Source organism: Phytophthora sojae (genome assembly GCF_000149755.1).
Source record: "Phytophthora sojae unplaced genomic scaffold PHYSOscaffold_2, whole genome shotgun sequence".
In the NCBI taxonomy this organism is placed as follows: Eukaryota; Oomycota; class Peronosporomycetes; order Peronosporales; family Peronosporaceae; genus Phytophthora; species Phytophthora sojae.
Genome location: NW_009258116.1, coordinates 6,463,148 through 6,490,294, shown reverse-complemented (window position 1 = coordinate 6,490,294; position 27,147 = coordinate 6,463,148). Strand labels below are relative to the sequence as shown.

At 55.9% G+C, this 27,147-nt stretch overlaps 12 protein-coding genes across 12 annotated transcripts; 9 read left to right on the top strand and 3 right to left on the bottom strand.

Moving 5' to 3' along the window:
* Positions 1-39: 39 nt before the first annotated feature.
* Positions 40-816, top strand: PHYSODRAFT_479772 (hypothetical protein; the record flags this gene model as incomplete). The annotated part of the gene is made up of 1 exon (XM_009521845.1): positions 40-816. The coding sequence occupies one exon, from the start codon at positions 40-42 to the stop codon at positions 814-816; it is 777 nt and encodes a 258-aa protein (XP_009520140.1).
* A 219-nt stretch (positions 817-1,035) lies between these two features.
* Positions 1,036-2,473, top strand: PHYSODRAFT_296788 (hypothetical protein; the record flags this gene model as incomplete). The annotated part of the gene is made up of 3 exons (XM_009521844.1): positions 1,036-1,163; positions 1,274-2,284; positions 2,422-2,473. The coding sequence occupies 3 exons, from the start codon at positions 1,036-1,038 to the stop codon at positions 2,471-2,473; spliced, it is 1,191 nt and encodes a 396-aa protein (XP_009520139.1).
* A 265-nt stretch (positions 2,474-2,738) lies between these two features.
* On the top strand, positions 2,739-3,431 carry PHYSODRAFT_487570 (hypothetical protein; the record flags this gene model as incomplete). The annotated part of the gene is made up of 1 exon (XM_009521843.1): positions 2,739-3,431. A coding segment is annotated over one exon (693 nt), but the record flags the coding sequence as incomplete, so codon positions are not given.
* A 282-nt stretch (positions 3,432-3,713) lies between these two features.
* PHYSODRAFT_256931 (hypothetical protein) lies at positions 3,714-4,609 on the top strand (the record flags this gene model as incomplete). Its single annotated transcript, XM_009521842.1, has 2 exons — positions 3,714-3,807; positions 3,837-4,609. 2 exons carry the CDS (start codon positions 3,714-3,716, stop codon positions 4,607-4,609), a joined length of 867 nt encoding a protein of 288 aa, XP_009520137.1.
* A 4,538-nt stretch (positions 4,610-9,147) lies between these two features.
* Positions 9,148-9,957, top strand: PHYSODRAFT_461339 (hypothetical protein; the record flags this gene model as incomplete). Its single annotated transcript, XM_009521841.1, has 1 exon — positions 9,148-9,957. A coding segment is annotated over one exon (810 nt), but the record flags the coding sequence as incomplete, so codon positions are not given.
* Positions 9,958-11,136: 1,179 nt separating this feature from the next.
* On the top strand, positions 11,137-11,451 carry PHYSODRAFT_403980 (hypothetical protein; the record flags this gene model as incomplete). Its single annotated transcript, XM_009521840.1, has 3 exons — positions 11,137-11,201; positions 11,240-11,286; positions 11,354-11,451. Coding segments are annotated over 3 exons (210 nt in total), but the record flags the coding sequence as incomplete, so codon positions are not given.
* Positions 11,452-12,165: 714 nt separating this feature from the next.
* On the bottom strand, positions 12,166-12,993 carry PHYSODRAFT_485494 (hypothetical protein; the record flags this gene model as incomplete). The annotated part of the gene is made up of 2 exons (XM_009521839.1): positions 12,166-12,644; positions 12,708-12,993. 2 exons carry the CDS (start codon positions 12,991-12,993, stop codon positions 12,166-12,168), a joined length of 765 nt encoding a protein of 254 aa, XP_009520134.1.
* Positions 12,994-14,707: 1,714 nt separating this feature from the next.
* On the top strand, positions 14,708-15,577 carry PHYSODRAFT_483121 (hypothetical protein; the record flags this gene model as incomplete). Its single annotated transcript, XM_009521838.1, has 1 exon — positions 14,708-15,577. A coding segment is annotated over one exon (870 nt), but the record flags the coding sequence as incomplete, so codon positions are not given.
* A 165-nt stretch (positions 15,578-15,742) lies between these two features.
* Positions 15,743-17,939, top strand: PHYSODRAFT_481651 (hypothetical protein; the record flags this gene model as incomplete). Its single annotated transcript, XM_009521837.1, has 2 exons — positions 15,743-17,817; positions 17,888-17,939. The coding sequence occupies 2 exons, from the start codon at positions 15,743-15,745 to the stop codon at positions 17,937-17,939; spliced, it is 2,127 nt and encodes a 708-aa protein (XP_009520132.1).
* A 219-nt stretch (positions 17,940-18,158) lies between these two features.
* PHYSODRAFT_482529 (hypothetical protein) lies at positions 18,159-18,941 on the bottom strand (the record flags this gene model as incomplete). The annotated part of the gene is made up of 1 exon (XM_009521836.1): positions 18,159-18,941. A coding segment is annotated over one exon (783 nt), but the record flags the coding sequence as incomplete, so codon positions are not given.
* Positions 18,942-20,894: 1,953 nt separating this feature from the next.
* PHYSODRAFT_478546 (hypothetical protein) lies at positions 20,895-24,500 on the top strand (the record flags this gene model as incomplete). Its single annotated transcript, XM_009521835.1, has 3 exons — positions 20,895-22,947; positions 22,984-24,171; positions 24,247-24,500. 3 exons carry the CDS (start codon positions 20,895-20,897, stop codon positions 24,498-24,500), a joined length of 3,495 nt encoding a protein of 1,164 aa, XP_009520130.1.
* A 59-nt stretch (positions 24,501-24,559) lies between these two features.
* Positions 24,560-26,707, bottom strand: PHYSODRAFT_481539 (hypothetical protein; the record flags this gene model as incomplete). The annotated part of the gene is made up of 2 exons (XM_009521834.1): positions 24,560-26,194; positions 26,267-26,707. 2 exons carry the CDS (start codon positions 26,705-26,707, stop codon positions 24,560-24,562), a joined length of 2,076 nt encoding a protein of 691 aa, XP_009520129.1.
* Positions 26,708-27,147: the final 440 nt, after the last annotated feature.

Here is a 27,147-nt window from a genome sequence, read left to right as displayed (position 1 = left end):
TCGACCGCGACGTCTTCAAACTCAGTGAAGACCAAGGACATGCACAAGCGCAAGCGCGAGGACGACACCAAGGTCCGTCGTCGCGAGCAGTGTCGAGCCAACCAAGCCCGATACCGAGACAAGCAGCGCAACGCCCAGCTGCAGCTCGAGCAGAATGTGGAGCTACTGCACCAAGAAGTCAGCAACTTGAAGCGAAGGTACCAAGATCTGTCGTCGCGCGAGAGGAGCAGCCAGAGTCCCTGGAGCATCGTGGCGGAGGTCTTCCACCTGCTCGAGAGCAGCTACCGGTCGCCCTGGCGCATGACGAGCACCAAGGAGATGATGAGCCACCCGCAGACGCGACTGACGCTGGCTGTGCTGGAGAGGGCCTTCGCGCACGACGCCGCCATGGGCGAACGACGCGGCGCTGACGCGCTGATGGAGCAACTGCGACTGTACTCGCAGTGCTTCGGCGACCCTCGCCTGCAACTGAAGCGCATTGAGTCCGTGTTTGCTGGTGTGATGGCTGCGCGCGTGAGACTGAGTGTGACGGTGACGGAGTTCACGCTGAAGCACGTCTTCCCGCACCCGGAAGCAAAGGGCGGTGAAGCCAATGGCCAAAGGCTGTACGAGCGTCTTCTCGGCCAGCGTCTCGATCTCGACTGCACGATGAACTTCCTCTTCGACGACTTGAGCTGCCGTGTTGCTCGCTTAGAGACTAAGGTTGATCTGATGACACCGTTGCTCCGGGTGCTCGGCAGTCTGAAGGATGTGGCGAGCGTTCTCGAGAACGCCCGTGTCTCCTCGGAGTGCACCATCGGTAGTCTCACTGATTGAGTTGCCGTAGTACTCTCCCTTTTATTTTAATGATCATCAGTTTCGCGTAACGTTAGGAATATGAAGTTGTGGCCTTTGTCATCGTGCAAATTGATCACAAAACTGACGTCAAGCGCCATTCGAGGAAGGAAACATCGGCCGAGAATCTAGTTTTAGGCCAGCATTAATACCGGCAAACACTCTCCTATCGTCCACAGCTGAACAGCGATGAAGCGCTGAATGTCGATCGCAGCTCGTGGTTTACCCCTCATGAGGGGCAACGAGTTTACTCTCGCTGCGATTATGTCTCGATCACAATTGCCCGGCTCGCCCAACTCCAGACACAATTCAAGTCAACCTCACAAGTCGTAACTAGGGCCTGTTTCGGCAGCGTCTGCTAACCGGACGCTGACCACTCAAATGGAAGCCCCCTGCGCAACTCTTCTCTCCCAACTCGTCATTGATCAAGAGGCATTAGGCGATGGTCTCGTTGGGCGTGTCGTGCCTCGGGGGCTCGGCCACATGTCGACACCGTAGCGGGCAGCAGACTGTTGAACAATTTTATCCTCAAACCAAGCTCGGAGGGCCCACCGACAGACTACGCCCCCTTCGACAAAACAGCTGCCCGGTCGAGCCATCGCAGAATAGCCGGGAGAAAAGAGCCCGGTTCGAGTAAACGCGCTAGTGGGACAAAGAAGACGAAGAAGTTGACGCAAGAAGACCAAAACAACAGACGTCGCAAGCAATGCAAACTGAACCAAGCTCGCTACCGCCAGAGACAGCAACAACGTCAGCTGCAACTGCATCAGAGTGTGCAGCAACTACAAGAGGAAATCGCACGTCTGGAACTGGGGCTCGACAACCTCCAGTTCGGCTGCTGCAGTCCTTGGACTATCATTGCTGAGGCGTCCCGCATACTGAACAAGTGTTTGTCCTGTCCGTGGAGTATGCACAACGAGACCAATCTGGCGAGCTACCGAGCCTTCTACGAGGAATATTTCTTGCCGGATGTGGCTATGGGGGATAGTGTCGGAGTGAACGCGTTGACGGAGCAGACATTGGTTTGGTCGACGGTCTTTGGAGACCCTGAGCTTCAGTTGAAACGAATCGAGTCGACAGCTCCCGGTGTCATGACGGCCACTGCGAAGCTCAGCGTGACTGTGACGAGACTCGCACTGCGCAAGTTCTTGCCGAATCTACTGCGGTATAAAAACCTGCACAACATTCAGGGCGATCTTGCAGAACTAGGTGAGCGGCTAGGCCAGAGGCTGCGTCTCGGTTGCTCCATGGACTTCTTTTTGGACGATGAGACCGGCCGTGTCGCGCGATTGGAATGCAACGTCGACTTCGTGGCTCCTTCGCTTCGGGTACTCGGCAGCCTAAAGGATCTCTCTAGTGCGCTGTACCACGAAAACACTTCGATCGCGATGGACAACCAAGATCAGCGTCATGAAAGAGTACAATTCCGATATATTGAATGCACTGGAGTGTAAGCAAGTACATTTTTAGCCCACCCATAGCAGCACAATGCTGTTGACAACTTGGCTGCAGTGTCCGGAGAGCCCCTATCTTTAGGATAGAAGTCTCGCTTTGCAATCGACCTTGCTAATACTGTGACATGTACAGTGTACAACCACGGTCAACTACGTCGCAGCAACGAGTCAAATTGGCGCTTTAGAGCTCAGATTTTACTCTCCGCGGTGGAAATGCTCTGTCGCATCGAAGATGTTGGAACGGATGACGGGCGGTCGTCCAAGAAGCTGTAGGTACATGTACTGAGGAGAAATGACAGCATGTTTTGGACGTCGAAGGGAAGGGACTGAGTGGCGGTGACCAACACCACACACGTGGTTACGATATATATGTGCAAACATCATCCGGTTTAGTCACGCTCTTAATGCCTGCCCGGTTTAGTCGCGCTCAGAGCTTGTGGGCTTCAGCAACAACGACCCAAGCAGTTATGGAGCCATGACCATCCCCTAACTCCCTACCAAGTGTGGGCGGTGTACAGAATGGCCCTCAGACAGCTAAACCTGTTCTTTGAAGGGAGACAACGCAGCAATTCATGCAGGAAAACAAGCGCGTGTACCCAAGAAAAGGAAACCCAGAGTCCCATTTTCTGGGAATGTCCGTGCGCGGTGGCATGCTGGAAACGGCTAGCTAGACATTGGGGTGGCGCTGACGTGACCGACAGCGGCCTCCTCGGGTACCGAGAGTACTGTGCAGCACGGCAAGCTCCCCCGATCCCGGACTCACTGAAGAGGAGAGTGGCCCTCACGGCGGGGTCTTGCGCGGCCAAGCATGAAGACACATTGAAACGTCTTTGGAGAGTTTTAGCTACCGTTTGCAGCACAACGCAATGGATGGAGCGCAACAGGCTCATCTTTGAAGGAGAACCAACATCGGTAGAGCAAAGTTGCGTCGAGTTCCGGGTGACGGGAGTTCGTCAGTTGAAGGCAATAGCAAGGAGGGACAAGATGAGTCCACAAACGGTTGAACAAGGCAAGTTGATGGAGGACTGTATCGACAGTTTTCTATTAATCCTTGAACAACCAGGACAAGTACGGGTAAGCAGCATGCAGCTACCAAGAGAATCGCCATTAGTGGTGATGATGAAATCTTCTTTAGGATTTTAATGACTATCATAGTAGTCCAAATAAAATCTCTTCTACTACTACTAGTCACGCTCAGAGCCTGTGTAATTCCTGATGTGATCTGTCACGTTTCGCGAAATTGTCCCGTACTGTAGCATCCGGCCGTCTCCTCGGGGCTCACTCACTTCTGAATTCTCCATTGGAGGTCTGCTCGGCAACCCTAGCTTCAGCTTCAGCGACAACGTGCTCCCTCGTCTCCAGCTAGGACAGTGCCACCGCGCCAGCTTTGGCAGCACTTTGACTCTACGAGTGCTCGATACATCGATGACAGACCCCGTCCCCTCTTCCGTCGAGACTACCGACTCGCTGGTGTCGCTTAAAGACCCAGCAGCGGCGCCACTCCCTACGCAGGACTCTGGTTCAGCCCAACTAGCACCAACGTGACAGGGAAGCGGAAGACGCCCAGCTACTACAACACTTCGATCCGGCGACAGCAGTGTCGAGTGAACCAGGCACGCTACCGCAACCGACAACGACAGGCTCAGGTGGAGCTGGAGCAGAACGTTGAGCAGCTCCGCCAAGAAGTCGGCAACTTGAAGCGAAGGTACCAAGATCTGTCGTCGCGCGAGAGGAGCAGCCAGAGTCCCTGGAGCATCGTGGCGGAGGTCTTCCACCTGCTCGAGAGCAGCTACCGGTCGCCCTGGCGCATGACGAGCACCAAGGAGATGATGAGCCACCCGCAGACGCGACTGACGCTGGCTGTGCTGGAGAGGGCCTTCGCGCACGACGCCGCCATGGGCGAACGACGCGGCGCTGACGTGCTGATGGAGCAACTGCGACTGTACTCGCAGTGCTTCGGCGACCCTCGCCTGCAACTGAAGCGCATTGAGTCCGTGTTTGCTGGTGTGATGGCTGCGCGCGTGAGACTGAGTGTGACGGTGACGGAGTTCACGCTGAAGCACGTCTTCCCGCACCCGGAAGCAAAGGGCGGTGAAGCCAATGGCCAAAGGCTGTACGAGCGTCTTCTCGGCCAGCGTCTCGATCTCGACTGCACGATGAACTTCCTCTTCGATGACTTGAGCTGCCGTGTTGCTCGCTTAGAGACCAACATCAACCTGGCGGCGGCTTTTCTTCAAGCCCTTGGCAACGTAGAGGATGTGGCACGTGCACTGGAGCACGCGCGGATCACTTCCGAATCTACCATTGAGGCAGGAATATAGTTCTCAAGATGCAGTATCACCAATGAGGTACTGCTATACATGACAGATATATTCGTCTTATTTTTTTGCTGTTACATTCGAATGCGTGTACTAGAAAGATCTAGTGGCAGTTGGCTGTCCTCGAGGCCGTCGAGCGAATCCAGGTTGCGCGTTTGGTCAGCTTCGCTGCGAGTGACCGACCCGTAGCTCTCATTCTGTTGATCAGAGCTACATTGATCACGCAACGCAGCAACCAAGCGGGTAAAGCTCGCCTTGAAGCTCATTCCGTTCGCCATGAAGTGGAACAGTTCATTGCGCACAAACGAGTAGCGCTTGTCCAGGCCTAGCTCCAGATCATTCAGCACAACGGGGATGATAAACCGACCCTTGTCCTCTGCGAAGGCCAACTGGTCGCGCACCAGCTCGCTGCTCATCGTCTGCCTCGAGATCAGCACCACAAAGCACGAGCAGCGCACAATCGCCTCTTGGGCCACGCGGATGCGAGTGGAAAAGTCCTGTCCGCTGATGCTGTGATCACTATAGCAGGCGACACCTGCGTCTGCTAGTTGAGACACGAGCTGTCCACAAAGGCTGGGTGTTTGTCTCCGTGCGAGAGGAACACAAGTCGTCGCTCTCTTGGACTGGTAGGAGAGCTACTTGTGGTGGGGTCCCATTGAGTTTCCGGGACCTGAGAGAGCCGAGCCATCCCCAACGTTTGGAGCATTGTTCCTCGACTGCTAGATCCAGATCCGCCGGCAGCCTCAGCAGCGTCAACGCCAAGGTTGCGACTACTAGCGACGTTCTTCTGCTTCGAGAAGTATCGACGCTTCTCCACCTCGTCACGGACGCCGTCCAGGAGCAGGTGGAACTGAGACCGATACCTGCTCTCGTCGTACTCGTACTCAATGCGACCTTCATCGCGGCGGAGACCCACGATGGCCGGCTCGAATGGGATAATCTGGCGAGTGTACAGATACACCTGCAGATTCTCGTCCACGATGGTGCCCTCCGTCGACACGGCCAGGATGGGCGTCCCCACCTGCTTGGCCAGCGCCAGCTCCTTCAGACACCAGTCGGACGACGCGTAGTCCTCCGTCAGGATACAGAGCACCACCGACGCGTTCGTGATACCTCGCGCGATCTCCTCTCGCCACACGGCGCCTCCACCGATCCCGCTCGGGTCCATCAGGTCCAGCCACGTCGTCACATTGGCCTCCTTGAGCGTCTGGCGCAGCTTGCGCGCAAACTCGAGGTGCGAGTGCGTGTAGCTGATCATGACGTCCCGCTGACCAGCTGCACGCTTGAGCTCGAAGAGCAACCGGGTGGAGGCCGTGCAGTCCAGCGGACGAAGACCCTCGTGGTTCATGCGCATGAGGTCTCCGCCACTCGCTAGAGCGGCCAGTGCTGACGCCTCGTTCTCTTGTCGGACGGCTAGATGCAGCGCCGTGTCGCCTGTAGTGGGTAGTTGGTATCGGATGTCGCCTCCCGCAGCCGTGAGCTCGCTGAATAACTCGGGAGACGCATCCAATGCCGACGCAGCGCACATGAGCGGCGTCATGAACTCGCCATCCACCAGATTGGGGTCTGCGTTGGCAGCGAGCAGTGCGCGAACCACCTCCAGCTTGTTGAGCTTTGCCGCCCAATGTAGTGGGGAACGACCTCGAACGTCCTGGAAGTTGGGGTCGGCTCCTCCTTTCAGCAACGCGACCACCGCCTCCTTGGACCCGCTGATAGGAGCCCAATGCAGCGGCGTACGTCTATTGAGCCCGATGTAGCCCATTTCACCCAAACAATCCTCGTCCGTCTTGCGCGATAAATACTTGCGTACTGCGAGGACATCGTTGCGAGCTGCTGCCAAATGGAACGGTGTGAGGGCGACGTCACCACTCCACTCTTCGAGCTCTTGAGCCACAGCGTAATTTCCACGAAGATACGCGAGTTGCAGCGGCGTCATGGTGTTCATGAACCCGGGATCGGGGATCACGCGGGTCCGCGCCGTGAACAAGCAGCTCTCGAGCGATTTCAGCGTGTTCGGCTAGGAAAAGCGGAGGCACGCGGTTGGAGCGCAAGGACGAATGAGTAAGCGTTCCAGGCGGAGCTCCGCGCTCAAGCAGCCAACGCACAGTGTCAACTTGTCCTGTAGATACGGCGCAATGCAGCGGAGTGATTAGTGTCGTGTGAAATACAGACACGTCCGCATCTTCGACGCTGTTGCTTGGTCGCTTGACGAGGACCCTAGCGAAGTACCAGAAGAGGCTCCCTGTCGAGAAGTGCACCCTGTTGTACTTGTCCAGCGTCGTCATGTCAAAGCCGTACTCCTCCAGCAGCTCCAGCGCTCGGATATTGCCGTGATAAGCTGCTACGTGCACCGGATTCCTACGCGATTTCGCGAAAAACTTTAGTCGGATCTTTGGAGCCGCGTAGACTTTGCGTGGGAACCCATGCTCGCTCTCCGTTAGCCCCCGGTCCTTGGCGTAGTCGAGGATTTCACGCATTTCTTGCAGATCTCCTCGACGGGTAGCGTAGTATAGGCGCGTCCGAACGACGGCGATCATCTTGTCGGACTTGGCGCTTCGGTTTAAATCGTGTCGATGTTTGCGAACGTCTCCGGTTTGGTCGCTCTCGGTGAAGGCGCCCAGCTGCATTTTGATGTGTTCGCGATACCGAGCAAAGTAGTACAGCACCATGAACAGGCCGATGTAGCACACGGCGCCCCCGAGTGTGAATAAATGCATTTCGTAGTTGTCGCACGCGTAGATCGCGCCGGTAAATAACACGCGGAGGAAGTAAAACACCAAGGCCGCATCGTATACGAGAGCCACCACAGCCACTAGCTCGCAGAACTGGAACACAAGCCGTCGCTTGATCTTGGGCACACTCGCGTGATAGCTGCGTTCTCCTTCCTCGAGGTCTTCTAGCTCCAGTTCATCGCGCTTGAACGGCTCGAACGTCCGCAGTCCGGACCCGGGCAGCAGCAACAGCACGGCGACCGGCAGCATGTGATAGATGAGGCCCGAGAAGACGACCACCATCCCGCAGTGGTCGTACGCGTCGGGTTTCCTCTCCTTGAATTCGACGAGCCACTGTCTGATCTTGATGTTGTACATGGTGACGCCCCACGCGAGCGCAGTAACCCCGAGAGCATCAGGCGTCGAGCGAAGAACGAGTTGTTGAGGAACCGCGGCCAGAGCCAGAAGCGAGGCACGCGCGAGATTTTGCCGCGTAGTCCGCGGATGTTGGCGTAGTGGCGATGCTGAAGTCCCCAGAAAGCCGACTGCGGGGACCTTACCGACGAGTTGATATTGGTCTGGGAGGCTGTTGCACTGGAAGCTGGGGACCTGGCGGTTGCATGGCTGGCGGAGGCCAAGAGCGGACCCCGCAGTGTGTGCTGCGAGTCGAAGTCTTCGCGAGGAGCTCCGTGGCCGATGAGCGGCCGTCGCCTTTGGCTGGCCAACCCGACGATCTCCGAGACGGAGTCTCCGGTCATTTGATCCGTGAGCAGGGACGCCATCGCGATCTATGAGTTTTAGGACGCGAAGGGGTTAGAGCAGGAGGCCTGAGCTCAGGACGACGGGCAGCATGAGGAAACGGTTTGTCCGCGGCAACAATTGAGCAACCGTGATTACTGCGAAATGGAGGCACCGAGGATTATGCATACCATTACTTGGACAGGTGGTGATCGGCTTTTTGTCACAAAGTTTGTGGGGCTCAAAAGCATGTGCAATGCAGGTAGGGTACATGTACATTCCTTACTCACATCAACGAATTGATAGTATCAAATTCAGTACTACAGTAGGATATAGTGTATAGGATAGAGTATGTACAGTGCATGTACTGTACCGCGACTTGATTGATGAAACCATTGTTGCTGTTTCTTTCATATGTTGCTCGAACGGTGTCGTCGATGCCGCGAAGCTAAGCTAGGCTAGGCTATTAGGCTAAAGAGGCTCGGCTGGTCTGTGTATGCCATGTAATGTGGGTGAATTTTTCGTCGTGGGGCTCACATCAGGCTGATGCAGCACCTGCATCCAGCCAGATACAATTACGGGACCCCGTAATCAGCGAGGCGACATATGCACCATAGGTGACGAAGGTACAGCCAACCACACACTCAGCAACCACGCTATCTGCCCGGATGACGCGGATCGCGGGTCACCATCAACATGACCGAGTTGGCAGTGAACGCCGCGTCATACACTCCCCATTGGAGAGAGAACCGCAGCCAACCGCCTCTCATAACAAAACTTTCCAGCCCAATGGCAAGTCAATTCGAGTTCTTCCACAACGCCCCCCTGGACCGCTTTGAGCGCACCCGCGCCAACCTAAGCGACGGTATCATCGGTCACGTGCTCCCGCGCAGACCAGCAGAAAGCCGCTACTTCAGTAGCAACGAGCTGCCGACGAACCCGATCAAGGCGGACGAAGCCCTAGAACTGAGATCTTCGTACGGATCTTCGTACACCGCCGTTCCGCACCATGGACGTTCGAGCTCCTCCCCAGTGTCGGTGGCCACGAACGCCGCGCTGTCGGAACTGAAAGCTGAGTATCGGACCAGCTGTCGAGACCTCAAGCACATCGAGGACACGGCAACGCGCATCGAGATGAAAAAGGCCATCCGACGCGAGCAGTGCCGCACCAACCAGGCTCGCTACCGCAACAGGCAGCGTGTTCGACAAGGCCAGCTCCAGCACAAGGTGCAGCAGCTGCAAGAGGAGCTGCAGGGTCTCCGCCTCAAGCGACAACGGCTGCGTCTGAGTGAGAAGACCAACCGCAGTCCGTGGGCCATTGTGAGCGAAGTCTTCCGGCTGCTGGAGACCAGCTTCCGGTCGCCGTGGCGCATGACGAGCGTCGATGAGATGATGAAGCACGCCGAGACGCAGCAGAGCCTCATTCTGCTGCGGAAGTCCTTCGCACACGACGTGTCCATGGGCAGCGGAAGTGGTGTGGACGCACTGTTGGAGCAGCTCCGCCGCTACGCGCTGTACTTCAGCGACCCGCAGATCCAGCTCAAGCGCGTGGAGTCCGTGGTTCCTGGCGTGTTGATGGCCTCGGCTCGACTGAGTGTGACGGTGTCTGAGTTCACTCTCCGTAGTCTGTTCCCGCATCTCGAGAAGACCAACAGTAGCGACACTTATGTTGCGGTCGACGAGCACCGAGCGTTGCGCGAGAAGCTGCTCGGTCAGCGGCTGAGATGCCGCTGCGAGATGACGTTCCTCTTGGACGAGGAGAGCGGTCGAGTGGTGCGTGTGGAGACGAGCATCAATTTGGTGGAGTCGTTGTTCCAGACACTGGAGAGCGCTGGAGATGTTGCGGATGTGCTGACCCAGGCACTCGTAACCCCGGAGTGTGTGGTAGGCTACTTGATCGAAAGAAAATAGCAAGTTTCGACTAGCGTCTATAATTCTTGGCTGATACATTTTTGAATTGAGAACCTGCTTCTTTACGTGCAATGACATCAACGACTGTAATTTTCGCTGTTCTAGCGGGTGCGTATTTGGCGGGTAAGCCTTACACCTGATGAAGTTGCACAGTTCACGCGGTTGAAAGTTTCGAACTGAAGATCTGGTAAGTGGTACAATTGTCAATACAAATTCTAATAAATGATACTAGTAGTATTTTAAATAGTATTAAATAACTAGCAAATGAAAATACTACTAATTAATAGAACAGTATGAACATTCCAGATACTATACTAATATATTACTATTATTTTAATTCTTGACGGATTCTTCCGGTTAGTGTACCGGTATTATTGCAATAGTATACCCGACAACAGGGTCATATAATCGGAGAGTATATGAAGACATTATACTTGATTTTTGCATGGGGAATGGTATTATACGCGATATTATACCTTGTTCACGAGTACTATTCGGATGGGTATCGTATTAGGAGAGGGTCCTTTAATCGGAAGAACCCGCTACTACAATACCGATTAGAAGTTTCAGACTCGAACGTCATAAACTGCCCTGGGCTAACTCAGCTGGGATCAACTCCAACGAACACCCCGCTTCTGCCTACCAAGTTAGAACAAGTTGCTACATGTACACTCCCAATTGCTCAGCAGCAGCAGCGACCAGCACAGGAGACTCAGCGCTCCTTTGTCATGCGTCACGACACTGTCACTCCTGTAGTCCACATGGGCGAGACCTGCCGTGGTCGATTGGGAGACTTCCAAAAATCGCCTATTCTAATGTACCAAATTGCTCCCATCTGCTGAACCATGTGTGTACTAAACTTGGGCTAACGGATGCCCAGACGCAAAAGGCGTCTGATCGAGTGCCGTCCTTGATACTGACCAAAGCCTCCAATTAGCCTTGACTTCACAGCCTGATCGAAGACGAAGATGCTGCTCTGTACGATAAAGCCGCCCCCACTCCGCAATTTCCTTACCAAGACCGCCGTACGACACCAGCCATGACGAAGGCAGCAAAAACGAAGACAAAGGGCAAGAACTTCACCAAGTCCGAAGTCTCACGTGCGTGTACGCTAGCATTACTGATAGATCTGAGTAGACGACTCACAAATATGACGTGTTGGTCACAGGAATGCTGGATGTTGTGGAAGCTATCCTTCCCTTTGGAGCTGAGCAGTGGCAAAACGCTGCGTCTCAGTCCAATACAACTATTTCAGCAGGGTGGATGGCGACAGCCTCAAACGTAAATTCCAAAAGCTAGTTCGTGTTCCTAAACCGACAGGTACGGCGTATTTGATGTGCTGGCACTTGTGTGGTTTTCAACTGACCTATTTCGATTTATTTGTAAGGGAACGGAACATGTTCCGAGGAGGTGCAGCGCGCCAAGCGTCTACAATATGCCATTGAGGCTTCATTGGCTGTTGTTCAGCTCCACGACAACTTTTCGGACGAAGAGTTCGAGGAGGGAGATCCCGACCACGACACCAACGAGGAAGCTGCAAGCTCCGTGCTTGTGACTGCTAGTTCACCTCTAGCAGCCTCGACGGACTCACAATTAACCGAAACACCCACGGCAACTTCAAGTACACCCGCCGCTCCGTCGACCCCACTACAAGCAACGCCGCGAGCCGGTCTAGAGCCTTCAGAGCTGGCAGAACTTTCTGCTTCGCTTCGAAAGCGTTCAGCAGCTTCGGCCGCCGTGTCACTCAGTCAAACCGCCCGCCGACGCATCAAGCTAGACCGTATCATCGACACGGTGAACAACGACATTCAAGCCAGCCATAATGCCTCGGACCCCTCACAGTCGATGCTGGCCATGATGATGGCGATGGAAGAGCGCCAACAAGCGAGAGATGCGCAGTATCGCCATGAGCGTGAGCTCTACCAGCGACAGAGAGATGAGCGTAAAGCTGCCAACCAGCAAATGATGATGATGCTGCTGTTACGCCTCGTTGAAAGTGGGGGTGGTGCTGCGTCAAGCGGGGAGCAGCATGGAAACGGCACAGACGCTGGCCTAGAGAACAAGCTAGAATAGAGTTCGGTTGGTGAAGCTTGTTAGAAGGACAAGCTGAAGAGGAAGTCTGAATTGCATAAAGTGTCGTTGAATACAAAAAGGAAAACAGATTTTGATGTACGTTTATGTTTGTTCTGTTGCCGAAGTCTATGCAAATACCGTTCGTATTTGGCTAATATCCGTCGTTCTCACACGTAGGTTGTACAAGTGGTAGATATTCCACAACAACCTCGCGCGCTTGTCAGGATCGAACGGAAGTGGTAGCTGCAAGCGGCGAAAATACTTAGGAGCACAGCCCATTCCCCATTCCGCCGCCTGTCTGACTGAAGTGATCGCGACACTCATGGCGAGTAAACCGGCCCTGCATTCGGGGCTAGCTCGCTCCAGATCTCCGTCTTTCAGAGGGGTTACGATCCTTTTCCTGCACGTGTCACTAACAGGAAACGCTGAATCGGATGCACAGCACCCGCCTTCAATTGTTTTGCTGGGATCGGCAAGTCGCCGCTGTAATTGGCGACTCATCTCGCCGTCGTTCCAAGACCCAGGGAAATTATGTTTTCCCCAGATCAAGGTGCCGTCGAAGCCATAGCATAAAACACCAGTTACCTTGACGCTGTGTAGCCAACCTACATCACGATGAAAATCAATTTAGTGTTCGTAGTACATGTATAAGATAGAACGTATCTCACCGTTGTAGTATGCGTTTTGGACGTCACTGTTCGTTGGAGCTTGTACCGCGTAGTTCTTCCCGTCGGTCACGCAGAAGCAGCCCTTCAGCAGTCCTTCTCGCTTCGTCACTTGGCTTGCCCACGTAGCTTGCAATTGGCTAGACGGCCACTGAACGGCAACCAGGGGTATCTCGCGCAGCGAAGCTGCTAGAGCCACCTCCGCTTGGCACAGCGTTCTGCTCATCGTCGACGGAGGTACGCCGAACAACTCACATAGCGTTTTGAGCTCCACAGCAGCAGTGTACATGTGCAGCAAGCATGCTAGTACGTTATTCTTCGACACGAACCGCCGTGGACGGCCCCTTTGTGAAGGCCCGGACTTGACAACGTAGTGCCGTGAGAACACCTCGAGCAACATGTCGTAGGTATGGGGAAGGAGAGAGACGGTATTGATGAACGACTTCTCGCACCGCGACTTGTACATGAACGTCCATGCGCAAACTGCATTAGAGGTTAGAGCAGCAGTCGTTATGTAGTTGCGCTCCCGTATGAGCATGCGCATTCTTATGAAGCACATCAGCTTATTCAGTAGTGCGTGTTGCCTCCTTCTCTGTTGCTGACGTTGGACGGCAAGCGATGCGTTGACGCGAGCAAGGAGGCGACCAGTGTGCATGGTGAGGGACGGACACGATACGGGGACGCGAGAGCCGACGCGAAGGCTGAGACTTCTGAAATGAGCTCGGGTTTTTGGTGGCAGTCGGATGACCAAATGAGAACTATACCGGCGCCAAGTGGTGAACTATATCGCTCTTAATCTGGGTTTGGTACAATATGTAGGCGATTTTGGAAGCCTCCCATTGTTCGTTCCAGGAAGTGCATCGGTCAGTCTGAGTCAAGGGGAAAATGACCAAATTGGTATGAAATCGCATTTTAAATGCCAAATCGGTAGGTGTCGCTTATCGCTACTCCTTCCATGAAAACATGTGCTACTATAAAATTATGCATACCGGTCAAGACATTCACGGCATATCTATTCTCCTACGTGGCAATTCTGCCCGTCGGTTGTGGCCGACTTGGTTGCAGCCTCCGCAGCGATATCTCGACTCGTTAGCACCTTCGCCTTTGCTCCTGATTTTTTTCTTCCGCGCTTCGCTGTTGAGAGCGGCGGTCTCGTCGACCCGTCTGGGTTGATTTCCTGGTCTAGCGGCAGCTGCACGGCTACATCTTTAAACGCCTGTGCATACTTCTTCGCCCTGCACGGCCGTCACGAGGCCGATCTGGTTGCCGAAGAGAAGGTCGCTGGCACCACCTTGTCCGTGATTGGTTTGACGGGGTTGGCGGAGTACGTCGTGGCCGGGGCCATGAGCGCGTGGAAGGCCAGGATGTTGTTGGGCTCGAGCGAACATGCCGATGCTCTGGGTCCTCATACAACTTGGTGTGAGCGTTTTGTGAATCCCTTACACAACAGCAAAACGATAAAAAAAACACTTTGAAGCAAAGCCGTTTTCTCATAAACTCATCGCATACCGGTTTGGACATTATCTTTTTGTAAAACATACGCCTCAAATTTGAAAATTTTCATATGTTTCCAGCATACCGATCCGGTCACCAAACATACCGATTTGGCATTAAAAATTGATTTCATACCGATTTGGTCATTTTCCCCTGAGTCAAGAGCGGCGGCCTCGCTCTCCTCCGTCCGAATTGCTGGCTCCACTGGGCCGTCTCATACAGTACCCGTTCATCATCATTTGGCTGAGGACTGCGGCACAATCCGCACAATCCGTCAAATCGCTGTCGTAATCCCGTCGCCAATCCTCGTTTCAAGGACCTGCCTATGCCTCCATGTGGCCATCCGCAGGTCTCCGCATTGTCCGTGCGCCTCGGTTTAAGAACTCGCAGGCGATTCGAAGCCTGCGTTTCTCCTCTCCAGCCCCAGCGGCTGGGGGTTGACTTGACCCCATTTCACACTTGTCCGCCATTGCGTTTGTTAGTCGAAGCGCTCTCCACCGTCCTCGCCCATGGTCGAAGTAGGCGGAACCGAGTCGGCCACCGGCACCGACAGCGGTCGTCGACTCGTTGTCGGCGGCCACGGAGCCGCGCGCGAGCCCGAGAGCGAGCCGGTCACCACGCGTCGCATTCGGCGGACGCCGCTCGCCATCGACACGAGCGTTGACGACTCGAGCGTTGCGTCCCACTCGTCCTACCAGGTCACGCAGTCGCCTACGGATCGACCGCTATGGCTGGAGATGAAGCGGCGGCACCAGGCCAACGTCGAGGCGCTGCACGGCAAGCTGGCGGAAGTGCCTCGCCACTGGCTCTGGGTCCGCTTCCTCAACAACTCGTTCTTCGCGCGGCGCCTGATCCGCTCTGGGGTGCTGCTCAGCGCCGGTCTGCTGGCGGGGTACCTCTTCTACCATGCCTTCGTTGAGACCTGGTTGAACGACCACAAGGGCATCGACTCGGACGAGTACGAAAACTGCCAGTCGGTCGCGACCTTCTCGTCCTTAATCTACCAGACGCTGCCGGCCGCCATCATTCTGTCGCTGCCAGGCTCCGGGTTGCGAGCCTTTGAGCCTTTCAAGCGCGACGACCCAAGCGTGAGCAAGACGAAAAGCAACAACGGCGACGGAAGCCAAGAAGAAGAAGAGGAGGAGGCTTACACCAGCGTTGCGACCATCCGACGCTGCTTCATTTTCCAGCTCTGCGAGGTGCTGGCTGTGCTCATGCTGATGTTCGACGTTGGGCTGGTGCTGTACTTCCTCTACGTGCTGTTCGCCGGCGCGCTAACCTCTTGCGGGAGCTTCGCCACGCAGATATTCACGATCGTAGCCGCGTTCTGCTACGCTGGACTGTTTAGCGTGCTCTACTACTTTACGCGGTACCGTGAACACATCAAGATGCAGCTCGGCGCCTTCGCAGAGAACGATCAGACCGGAGATTTACGCAAACACGTCGACTTGCGGTCGGTTAAGAGGCTGGACACGACCAAGAAGATGATCAGCGTCATGCGGACACGGCTGTACTACGCAACTCGACGAGGAGATCTGCGCGAAATGCAGGAGATTCTTGAATACGCTAAGGAGAAGGGGCTCATGAGCGATGAGGTCGGATTCCCTGTCAAGTATTACGCGGCTCCGAAGATTAAGTGGAAGTTCTTTGCCAGGTCGACTGAGAACCCGGTGCATGTTGCGGCAGGTATGGGGAATATTCGGGCGCTTGAGCTCCTAGAGGAGTACGGATTCGACCTGACAGCGCTCGACAAAGTGCAGCGAGTGGTGATCTCGACTGGCGGACTGTTTTGGCACTTCATCCAGCTCATCGTCAAGCGCCCCGAAGGCTCCGACGCCGAGACGGCCGATTCCATCTTCCACACGACCCTCTTGACGCCGCTGCACTGCGCGGTGGCGACGGGGCAGTTGATAACTGTTCGCTGGTTACTTGAGCGAGGCGTGCCGCCGGGGACATTGGCACAGGCATCATACAGGTCCAACCGCATCCCGCCTCTTTTCCTTGCCGAACACGCGGAGATTGCACGCGAGCTGCTGCTGCATGGCGCTGACCCGCTCGTGATCCCTGATCCTGGATTCATGAACACCATGACGCCGCTGCAACTCGCGTATGTCAGAGGAAATTTCGCTGTAGCGCAGGAGCTCGAAGACTGGGGGAGTGACGTCGCCCTCACGCCGTTCCATTTGGCAGCAGCTCGCAACAACGTCAAGGCGGTACGCAAGTTCATCGCGCGCAAGACGGACGTGGATTGTTTGGGTGAAATGGGCTACATCGGGCTCAATAGACGTACGCCGCTGCATTGGGCTGCCATCAGTGGGTCCAAGGAGGCGGTGGACGCGTTGCTGAAAGGAAGAGCCGACCCCAACTTCCAGGACGTTCGAGGTCGTTCCCCACTACATTGGGCGGCAAAGCTCAACAAGCTGGAGGTGGTTCGCGCTCTGCTCGCTGCCAACGCAGACCCCAATCTGGTGGATGGCGAGTTCATGACGCCGCTCATGTGCGCTGCGTCGGCATTGGATGCGTCTCCCGAGTTATTCAGCGAGCTCACGGCTGCGGGAGGCGACATCCGATACCAACTACCCACTACAGGCGACACGGCGCTGCATCTAGCCGTCCGACAAGAGAACGAGGCGTCAGCACTGGCCGCTCTAGCGAGTGGCGGAGACCTCATGCGCATGAACCACGAGGGTCTTCGTCCGCTGGACTGCACGGCCTCCACCCGGTTGCTCTTCGAGCTCAAGCGTGCAGCTGGTCAGCGGGACGTCATGATCAGCTACACGCACTCGCACCTCGAGTTTGCGCGCAAGCTGCGCCAGACGCTCGAGGAGGCCAATGTGACGACGTGGCTGGACCTGATGGACCCGAGCGGGATCGGTGGAGGCGCCGTGTGGCGAGAGGAGATCGCGCGAGGTATCACGAACGCGTCGGTGGTGCTCTGTATCCTGACGGAGGACTACGCGTCGTCCGACTGGTGTCTGAAGGAGCTGGCGCTGGCCAAGCAGGTGGGGACGCCCATCCTGGCCGTGTCGACGGAGGGCACCATCGTGGACGAGAATCTGCAGGTGTATCTGTACACTCGCCAGATTATCCCATTCGAGCCGGCCATCGTGGGTCTCCGCCGCGATGAAGGTCGCATTGAGTACGAGTACGACGAGAGCAGGTATCGGTCTCAGTTCCACCTGCTCCTGGACGGCGTCCGTGACGAGGTGGAGAAGCACCGCTATTTCACTCGGCAGAAGAACGTCGCCAGCAGTCTCAAACCCGGCCTAGCTGCTGAAGATGGAGCTGGAGTGCGGAGCAACCGAGGGACAATGATGCAAACATTCAGCGGGACGCAGCTCTCGCAGGCGACGGATTCTAGCTCTTCTCGGCCGGCTGACTGGCAGGAGCGCCGGTTTGTCTTCATCTCACACGGAGACAAGCACGTGGGGTTCGTTCGCCACCTTTCGTCGCAGCTCTCGGAGGCAGGAATCGTGTGCTACAGCGACCAAAACATCAGCGGGCAGGACTTCTACACGCGCATCCAAGTCGCACAAGAAACGATTCTCCGCTGCTCGTGCTTCGTGGTGCTGGTGTCGAGACAGACCATGGGCAATGAGCTGGTGCGGGACCAGCTAGCGTTCGCGGAGGACAAAGGACGCCCTATCTTCCCCGTCGTGCTGAACGACCTGGAGCCTGGGCTGGACAAGCGATACACTTTGGTGCGTAGCGAGTTGTTCCACTTCATGGCGAACGGGATGAGCTTCAAGGCCAGCTGCAACCAGCTAGTTCGAGCTCTCCGGCGACGCTGCAACGCGGATCAGCAAGCTGGATCCACTACAGGCAGTGAGACTGAGGATGTCCGCAACTTGGGCTCCATCGACGGGATCGATGAAGGTCAACTCGATCTTTTAAGCATTAGGATCTAGACTCCTCTACCGATTCAAAACTTATTAACCGATATACAAGTATACAATAGATCTACCTAACCAGGTCACCAACCACACACTCCGGGGTCAAGAGCGCCTGCTTCAGCACGTCCACCACATCGTCTAGTACCTGAACCAACGACTCCACCAAGTTGATGCTCGTCTCCAGACGCACCACTCGACCGCTCTCCTCGTCCAAGAGGAACGTCATCTCGCAGCGGCAGCTCAGCCGCTGACCGAGCAGCTTCTCGCGAAACGCTCGGTGCTCATCGTCGTCACAAGCACCCTGGTTTCTGCTGGCCCCCTGTAAGTGCGGGAATACACAGCTAAGCGTGAACTCGGAGACCGCCACACTCAGTCGAGCCGAGGCCGTCAGCACACCAGGGACCGCGGACTCCACGCGCTTGAGCTGAATCTGCGGATCGCTGAAGTACAGCGCGTAGCGGCAGAGCTCCTCCAGCAGTGCGTCCACGCCGCTTGCGCTGTCCATGGACACGTCGTGGGCGAAGGACTTCCGCAGCTGACTGATACTCTGTTGCGTCTCGGCGTGCTTCATCATCTCATCGACGCTCGTCATGCGCCACGGCGACCGGAAGCTGGTCTCCAGCAGACGGAAGACTTCACTCACACTGTCCCACGGACTGAGGTTTGCCTTCTCGCTGAAGCACAACCGTAATCGTTTGAGCCGGAGAGCCTGCAGTTCCTCTTGCCGCTGCTGCACCCGGTGCTGGAGTCTATCTCCATAAATGCGCTTTTTGTTGCGGTAGCGGGCCTGGTTGGTGCGGCACTGCCTGCGTCGAACGACCTTCTTGAGCTCGAGTTGCTTGGCCTTGTCCGTGATGCGGTTGAGGTCGCGACAACTGGTTAGACATTCGACTGGCAGCCCTGCTATGGCTAAGCTTACGTGTGTGCCCACCGACACCGAACAGGTTGATGAGGTGGGGCAGCGTTGAGCGCAGATCCGTACGAGGATACATGTAGCACTGCTTCAGTGACGAACGTGTTGCTCTGGGGCAGCGCCTTGAGTTCTCTTCCTGGTCCATACGGGAAATCTTCCACTAGCTGCAGTGGGCTCGCTAGCGCGTTGCTACTGAAGCAGCGGCTTCGAGCTGGTCTGCGTGGTAGAACCTGGCCGATTACACGGTCGCTCAGCTTCGCGCGAGCGCGCTCAAAGCGATCGAGCGGCGTGCTGTGGGGGAACTTGAATTGGCTTGCCATTGCATTGGAAAGTTTCGTTGTGAACTCGTCAATGCCAAGGTCTTAAACCTTTTTGACCTTCGATTTACGTCATTACAGACAGATAGTATGCCTGCTGAGTATTTGGTCGTCTATAGCTTGGTCACGATTATCTAGCCTCGGTGATTATGGATCGCCCTGCTGCCAAAGTGTTGATGCAACTCACATCTTCGCGGTGATTTTTTTACCCGCACTGGATGTAATGCATGCACTGCGTTGCACACACATGGTGCATTGAAAAGGTTAATACAGGTACGGATACCAGGCCTGTCGCCGAACTTGACTGTGGTTCGTTGGGACCACTTGTCCCCAACCAATGCCTGAAGCAACAAGCTCATCATTCACCTGAGCTCCGCATCGCCTAACTTGCTGGCAGCGGTGCTCTGTGATCAGCATATAATGAGGCTGGTGCCCAGCACTATTACGATGCGAGTTGTTCGACTCGTAGGGAAACCGTTGCGGTTCAACCGCCCTTACATCGGCTTCTATAATGAGCACAATGTCGTATTCCAATGTGCACCTAGCACCTACTTCTCTGGCCCACATAAGAAACAACACTTCGGTTTTCTGGACATATTTTTTTACAAAAAAATCGTTTGGTGACTCGCAATACCTCAACCGAAAGCTGCGCATTTGCTCCGTTTCACGCTATGATTTAAAAAAATCTAGCAGCAGAAAGAAATGAGAAACAGCCTTTTATCTGAAGTCCGTTTTAGGCAACATTAGGTTTTTTAGCGAGGTGCCGTCAAAATTAGCGATATTAGAAAATAAAATATCACCGTAATCGCGAGTGACTGCTTTACCCTTATGTTCGGTTGTCGATGTTGTAGCGCCTGTTGGAGACGAGTTAGAAGGGCTACAGTTTTGAGGTTTTTCTACGCGATTATCTCGACATGCGCAGACCCATTTATTTTGGCCAATAGTAAGATGAAACAGTTGATTATACCCAATCATATGTGACATGTGGTTCACATCAAATTGAGGTTTAATGCCGAATGTTGTTTCTTAAGTTGGACAGAGAAGTACAACGGCAGCAAGTTCTGACTGGCGTAGCTCATATTCAGCACGTACTACACGTGAGCTATACCATCACTACCGTGAGCAGCAAAGGTGTACCATAGAAATGTTATGTAAGTTGTAAGTGATGTGGTACATTACTTGAATTATTATACTAACGTATTATTATTAATATGTCTTAAGGTGCTCTAAATAGTACTGCTTATCGGTATACCGATACAAACTGGTCAGAATTTAGATGATCTAGATTCAGTTGTCTCTAATAAATAGTAACCGGTCTGTACCATATTGATAAAAAAAATCCTTCTCAGTATTTCTGCAATTTGCCTTCACTTTGAGTTGATGAGTATCCTAGTAGTTCGCCCAAGAATAGCGGGTGTAGTCGACACACTACAAGTAGAACAAGCCTCCACCGTCGACGTAGCTCAATTTAGCATTGGGTATTCCTGGTCTCTTCGTCTTCGTCTTCATCGCTTTCTTGCCTGCACTACATCCTTGTCCTGGGCCAATTCATTCTTGGGCCAGGAGGTGGAAGATGAGCAACCTCGCACCGTCCGTCACGCCAAGGCCGGCGAAGCCCGTCGGTGGAGCGGCGCGTGGTGGTCGGACGTACCTGCTGAATGCTTCCCCCATGAAGTTGGTAGGCGCGGAGGCGAAAGCCCAAGCGATTGTTCGGCCGGCCGAAACCTCGTCACCGATTCCCCCGACAATGCGCAAGAAGCCGCTGATCTTGAGCGGCGACATCCGGAACCTCGGGAGCAACTTCCAGCTTGCCACCGCTCGAGAGGCACTGTCACTCACGCACTTGGGCGACGTGTTCGCGGCCCACGGGATCGTCATCACCCGCGCAGAAGCTCAAGCACTTCGACACGAGTTCGAGGAGAACAACGACCGCGGACTCCGTTACGTCGACTTTGTCGAGGAACTCGCCCGCTCGTTGCGGGGGCCGTCGACGGGCACTCCAGACACGGGCTACCCGAATGAAAGCAACGGCCTGACAGCTACCGCTGCCAGTCGGGCGCTTGTGAAGAAGCCGCGACTCGCCGAACATTTGTCCAGACTGAGTATGCGGCACACGCAACTGGTAGGAGAGATCCGAACGCTCCTTGGGGCGAATCTGCGGGTGTCGTGGACGGCTGTGCGAGACGCGTGCCGAGCCGCGGAGACGGGTGCGGGAGGCACCGGGAAACTACCAAAGGCTACGTTCGCGCGCGTACTCACTGGGCTCCAGATTCCTCCGCTGTCGACAGCAGCTTTGGAGGAGCTCTCCCAAGATGGCACCAACATCGACTACCACGAGTTCCTCGCGCAGTTCGGCAGCAGCTTTCAGCACGGGGACACCAACAACGTTAGCAATTCGCTGGTGTACGATCGTCCAGCTGGGAAACCTATCGCGGAGGTGGCTATTGGCACGGGCGCCAACAACATCACGGCGACGAACAAGACGCTGCAGTCTCCCGGGGTGACGTTCGCCTTGGGAGGGCGCTCAACCACCCGAAAGAGCGGCTCAAACGCTGATAAGCTGTCAGAGACCGGAAAGGACCCCATTCTGCTGGAACAACTTCGCATCGTCGTGGGTGAGAAGCTCAAGGCCCGGGACAGCGCAATCCTCCGCTCGTTTGCAGCTCTCGACCCCGCGGACTCGGGTTCCGTTCCCTCTCCGGTCTTCACGCAGGCGTTGCGAGATCTCCGCTTGGTAGAATCCGAGGAGGAGGTCGCTACAGTGCTTTACGCAGCTTCAGATGGGGGCAGTGGCAGCACCGTCGACTATCGCAAGTTCGTCGCTAGCTTCGGTGAGATGGCGAATCCGCGCGGGGCAGCAGCGATGAAGCGCAGCTTGCAAGAAAACAGCTCGCTCGTCTTCGCCGGGAACAAAGAGGTCAAAGGCGCGTACAAGAATCGCGTGGCCTTGTCTTCCCCGGGGAATGAGCTCAAAGAAGCCTTCTCCCGTCTGCCGGACGCGAGTTGGAGAGCGATCCACGTCGAGCTGGAGCTGAGTGACCCGCGTAAGGGCGGGCTTGTGCCAGCCGCGGAGCTACTGCGTGTACTGAGTAAACACCTTGGCCCGTTGCCATCTCGCCACTTTGGCTCGCTCTTTCGCGCGTGTGGATCTCATACGCACCAGCTCATGGACTACCGATCTCTCGTTAAGAGCTACAGACCGCGCGTAGCAGACACGGAGAGCTTCTTCGCTCCTTCACTACAGGGTGAAGGGGCCAAAGGAGCTATTGCTGTAGGTCGACAGCACAGTCAGCAAGCCACAGCGCCCACCGAGTCGTTAGTGCTAGTGTGGAGCGTACGCGTGGCAAGAGCTCGACTTGGTGCCGTCGAGTGGCGCGCGTTGCAAGATCGGCTCGCTGCGTGTGACCCGCGTCGACAAGGCCGCGTGTCAACTCCAGCCTTCGCTCTCGCAGTGCGTGAGGCGTTGAATCTGACGGAGGCCCAGACCGCGTTCCTCTGCTACTTCTACGAAGACCGCAGCGTCGCCACCGACGCGCCTTTGATCCGGTACGTTTCCTTCTTGAACGACTATGAGGACCCTGGACTGGAAGCGAACGGCCCGACTGACCCAGAGGACGGCAGTGCGCGTATGAACGGTAAATCCGCTGTCGTGATGTCGGGAGGGCCGTCTCTGGGAGACACCGAAGTAGACGTAGCCACTGAGCTGGAGCTTCTCCGTCAATTCTTCCGAGCACATGTCGGTGAATTGGAAGGGATGCTGGTCGCAGAGGATTCGGACCGACGAGGGTTTGTGAGTCTGCCTGTGTTCATGCGGATATGCACCAAGCTGTACGCTGAAACTGGCAACAAGTGGCGAGAGACTCGAGGCACAGCAAAGTTCTTGGCTCGATACACTGCGCGAGGCGGACAGTTCTACTACCGCGGGTTCCTGCTCGACATGGACGGCAAGGCCGGACTTCAAGCTCAAGCCCTGGTGCTTCAAGAAGACGACGAAGAGGACCGAGGCGACGGTGAAGACCGAGACAACTTCAATATGAACTCGATCTCCAGCGGCCAGCCTCTAGATGTGCACCAAGCGCGCGCAGCTATACGTCACCTCATGACGGTCTCACGCTCACAGCAGAGTGCTGTCTACCGACTGCTAGCCAACATGGACCCCAGCGGGTCGGGGCTGCTAACGTACCCGGAACTACGACGCGGGCTCGAGCGGCTGGGGATTAACTTGCGAGACGATGCCACGGCGCACGAGTTGTTGAGTTTCTATGAGGAGGAGGACGCACGAGGGGAGCGAACGACAGGACAAGTCAAGTATCTGCAGCTGCTGCATGCTCTTGGTGGACGGGACCCGGACAAAGTGGGCAAGGATTCCTCCATGAGCGATCTGTCGAGTCACTGCTCCTACTACAGCTCGGTGGGGATCAGTCCTCGTGCTGTGGGTCGCTCTCAGGCGGGACTCGTTGCTGCACGACAACTTACAAGCCGCGCGGGTCATGTTCTGGCAGCTCATGCGGTGAATCATGCCGTTGAAAACCCGCGCGCCGCTCTCAACGCTGGCGTGGGGGCTACAGGCGGCGCTGCTGCAGTGGAGCAGAAACTCCAGAAGGCGCTTCAAGCGCAGGGGAAAACCGCCTGGAAGCAGCTCACGCGGAAGCTCCAGGCTCTTGACACAGAACACCGAGGCAGCGTGACGCCTTCCTCTCTAAGGAAAGTGCTGGGTGAACTGGGCGTTGAGCTTGATCAGGAAGAAATCGTGCGCCTACAGCTCAAGTACGACGCCGAACAGAACGGCCGCGTCAACTATCACGCCATGCTGCGTCAGCTCACGAGTGCACTGAGTGATCTCGGATTCAGTAATGGCAATGGCACTGGGGCTAGCGATCACCTACCAAGTCTCAATCTGACTTCTCCCGTCAAGAACAACAAAGTGAGCGGCAGTGGGGACGTTCCAGAAGATCTGCGCGCTGGTGTCCAGGCCAAGTGGAAGGAAGTGTACGCGTCGTTGAAGACACTCGACAAGGGCAATTCCGGTCGCGTGAGTGCCGCCCACTTCCGCCAGCTACTGGACTGGTACGCACTACCCGTGACAGACTCAAGCTTCCTAGCTGTACTTCGTGCGTTCGACGGAGACGACGGACTCGTAGACTACAACCGCTTCATGCGCGCCTGCTTCCGAGGGTGACTTACTACCGGATAACTTACAACTAACTAACTACCGTAGATTTTCGCTTGATAAATATGTTAGCAAGGGTGTCTGCGCCTGGGGCTTTGTGCTGCTGGCGGCACGATTGCAGTGTTGCTACTGACAGCTCGACGATTACCGGTACACAAGACGCTTCCGTTCATGAAGCGATGTTCCTGCCGCTCCGCACGCCGCTGCTCACGGAAATGGGCCGCTACGATCTCGACGTCGGATTCTTGGTGCACCTTAATCCTCGGCGACTGGGGTTTTCTCTGCTGGTCCTGTTGTTGCTGCTGCTGCAGTTGTAATAGTCTTCTAGCATCTTGCGTCTGGCATAGAATCGTCTCTGCTTGGCGCAGTGTGTCCTTCTCCTGTCGCTTGATAGCCCTGCGCATGATGGTGGCATCTCTCTTTTCCTCGTCGACCTCCTCTTCTGGCCGATCACTGGGGAGCTTTCTGTCTTTCGCTCCACCCAAGTCTTCATATTCTGCATCAAGGTCGAATGGGCCGCGCTGTACCTGGCCTTCGGGGGCGAACTGCTCCAGTCGAGCAACCTGGGGCACGGAGTAGCCAAGTGGAGGCAGCTTGAACCATTCGCGCTGTAACCCGCGACGAGCCACTTCTCGAGCTAGATGCACCAATGTCTGCAATGCAGGAGCTACGATCTTCAGAGCCACTTCGGCTGGCTGGTTGCCGCCCATGACAGTACGCGCGATAGCCAACACCGGAGGGGGAGGAGTCAAAGCCACTGCACTCCGATCTTCCAGACACTGAAGCAGCTCCACGATGTGAAGGACGCCTTGCTGGGCGTACACGAAAGCTTTGAGCTGCGCGTTCACACGTTCTCGGGCTTGGTTCTTCTCAAGTTGTTGGGCGTGGAGAGCACCCTCGAGGCGGTCGCGCAGTCGCTGACGTCGCTCTGCCACGTCGGTGGGGCCTGACACGCGAAGTCGAGCCACCATGGCACTGCGTGCTTGCTGCTCACCGGCCAGGCGAGCTCCTTCGGCGCGCAGCTCGCTCTCAATCTCACGCAGTCGCGCGGTGCTCTCCCGATACGACTGGAACCTCTCGAGCACCATGCTCAGGTCAGCCTCTCCAGTTTCGCGCAGCACGCGAGCGTATTGTCCCTCATAGACAGCGAAAAGCGTCTCGCGTTTGTTCTCATCCGCGTCCGCCACCAAGATGTTGTAGCTGTCTCGCCGCTGCATTCGGCCTGAAGGAGCTCGCTGTCTTGATATTGCCGCCGTGGCACTCGTGAGTGATCGAGTGGAGACTTTCGACGCTGCGGTGGAGCGAGAGCCGATGAATCGAATTAACTCGTCGCGACGGCGGTCTGCATCCTGTCGACGCTGGGTTATCACCAGCCGGGAGGCCAATTCGTCCCGATAAGACTCGAGAACGGGCAGTGCGTTGCGCTTGAAAGCCGCTTGCTTGCCGTGTAGTTCACGAAGCTGCTGCCGGATCTGACGGCTCTTGTCGGCCTCGAGCTTGGCGCGACTTCGACACAATGATCGCTCTCTGTGCGTTGCTCTTCTCCGCTCCGCCAGGAGATCAGCGTTCGCCTCGAGATATCTGACCTGCTGCAGTAGGCGCTCGTGCATGTACTTGAGCCGCTTCTTGTACGCGTCTTGGTGGGCGATCTCCTCTTTCAGACTTGATGCGACTTCACTAGGAGTTGGCTGCACCTTTGGAGTCTTCGCAGCTCTTTCGTCCACTGGTGCTAGTTCAGTTGTCGTCTTCGTCGGCGGTGGTGCTGATTTTGGCACGTCAAAGGCCTGGAGATGTCGCTGTGCTAGCTCCAGTTCCTCTTGTCGTCGTGCGATGGTTGCTTGCAGTTCATGTAATTGGCGCTGAGCATCCAGCGTCACGTGTCGCTGCTCGTCGATCTCCTCCCGTACTACGCGCTGTACGATAGCGTTGTGGCTGGAGGCAATTGGCGTTCCAGGTTGTCTCCAGAGCTGCACGGCTGCTGAACATGGCCTCGGTCTTGGGCTTGTTGACCCAGAAGCTGACGGAGGTCTAGGAAATCGACTTAACTGGGGGCGCCGCTGCTGGATCGAGTGCCGGTGTGAGATGGGCATTCGAAGTCGCGGCGAGTTTTCGGGTGCTGCCGCTGCTGCTAGCATGAGTTTGCGGTTCGCCGACGGGAACGCACCAGCGGACTTCGGCCGCCTGGGCGGAGCGATGATGGCCCCCAATGACGGCATCGGCGGATCATTGCCTTGCCTCGTCATTTAGTGGAGTCCAACAACAAGTCTGCTGTCAATAAAGACGAACAGGAACGTGTGCTGTTGTTGTTGGAGAACGGGGACGAAACCACCTTTCCAATATAGCTCCCTTTTGATGCGGTAGTCGAGGATCCAAGCAACGGTAGGGGATCCAGCCCAAGTCGCCGTGCGTTGAAATCTGTCGGCAATGAGTACACGGCTACTGTGGTGGCCTAGTACAGCCCTGTTCCCAGTTGTCCTGGTGCGTTGAGGCGCGGCTGCGGTGCTGCATGCGCGTCGTCCCAAGGAATATAAGCTTACTGTCGATGTGCACAACGTCACCCAGGTGGGCAACAGCAGCAGCGACTGCGCCCTGGCAGTCCAGCGACAGACAGTACGCGTTTAGGCAAGGGAACGAGGGCACCGAAGAGCGACAGACA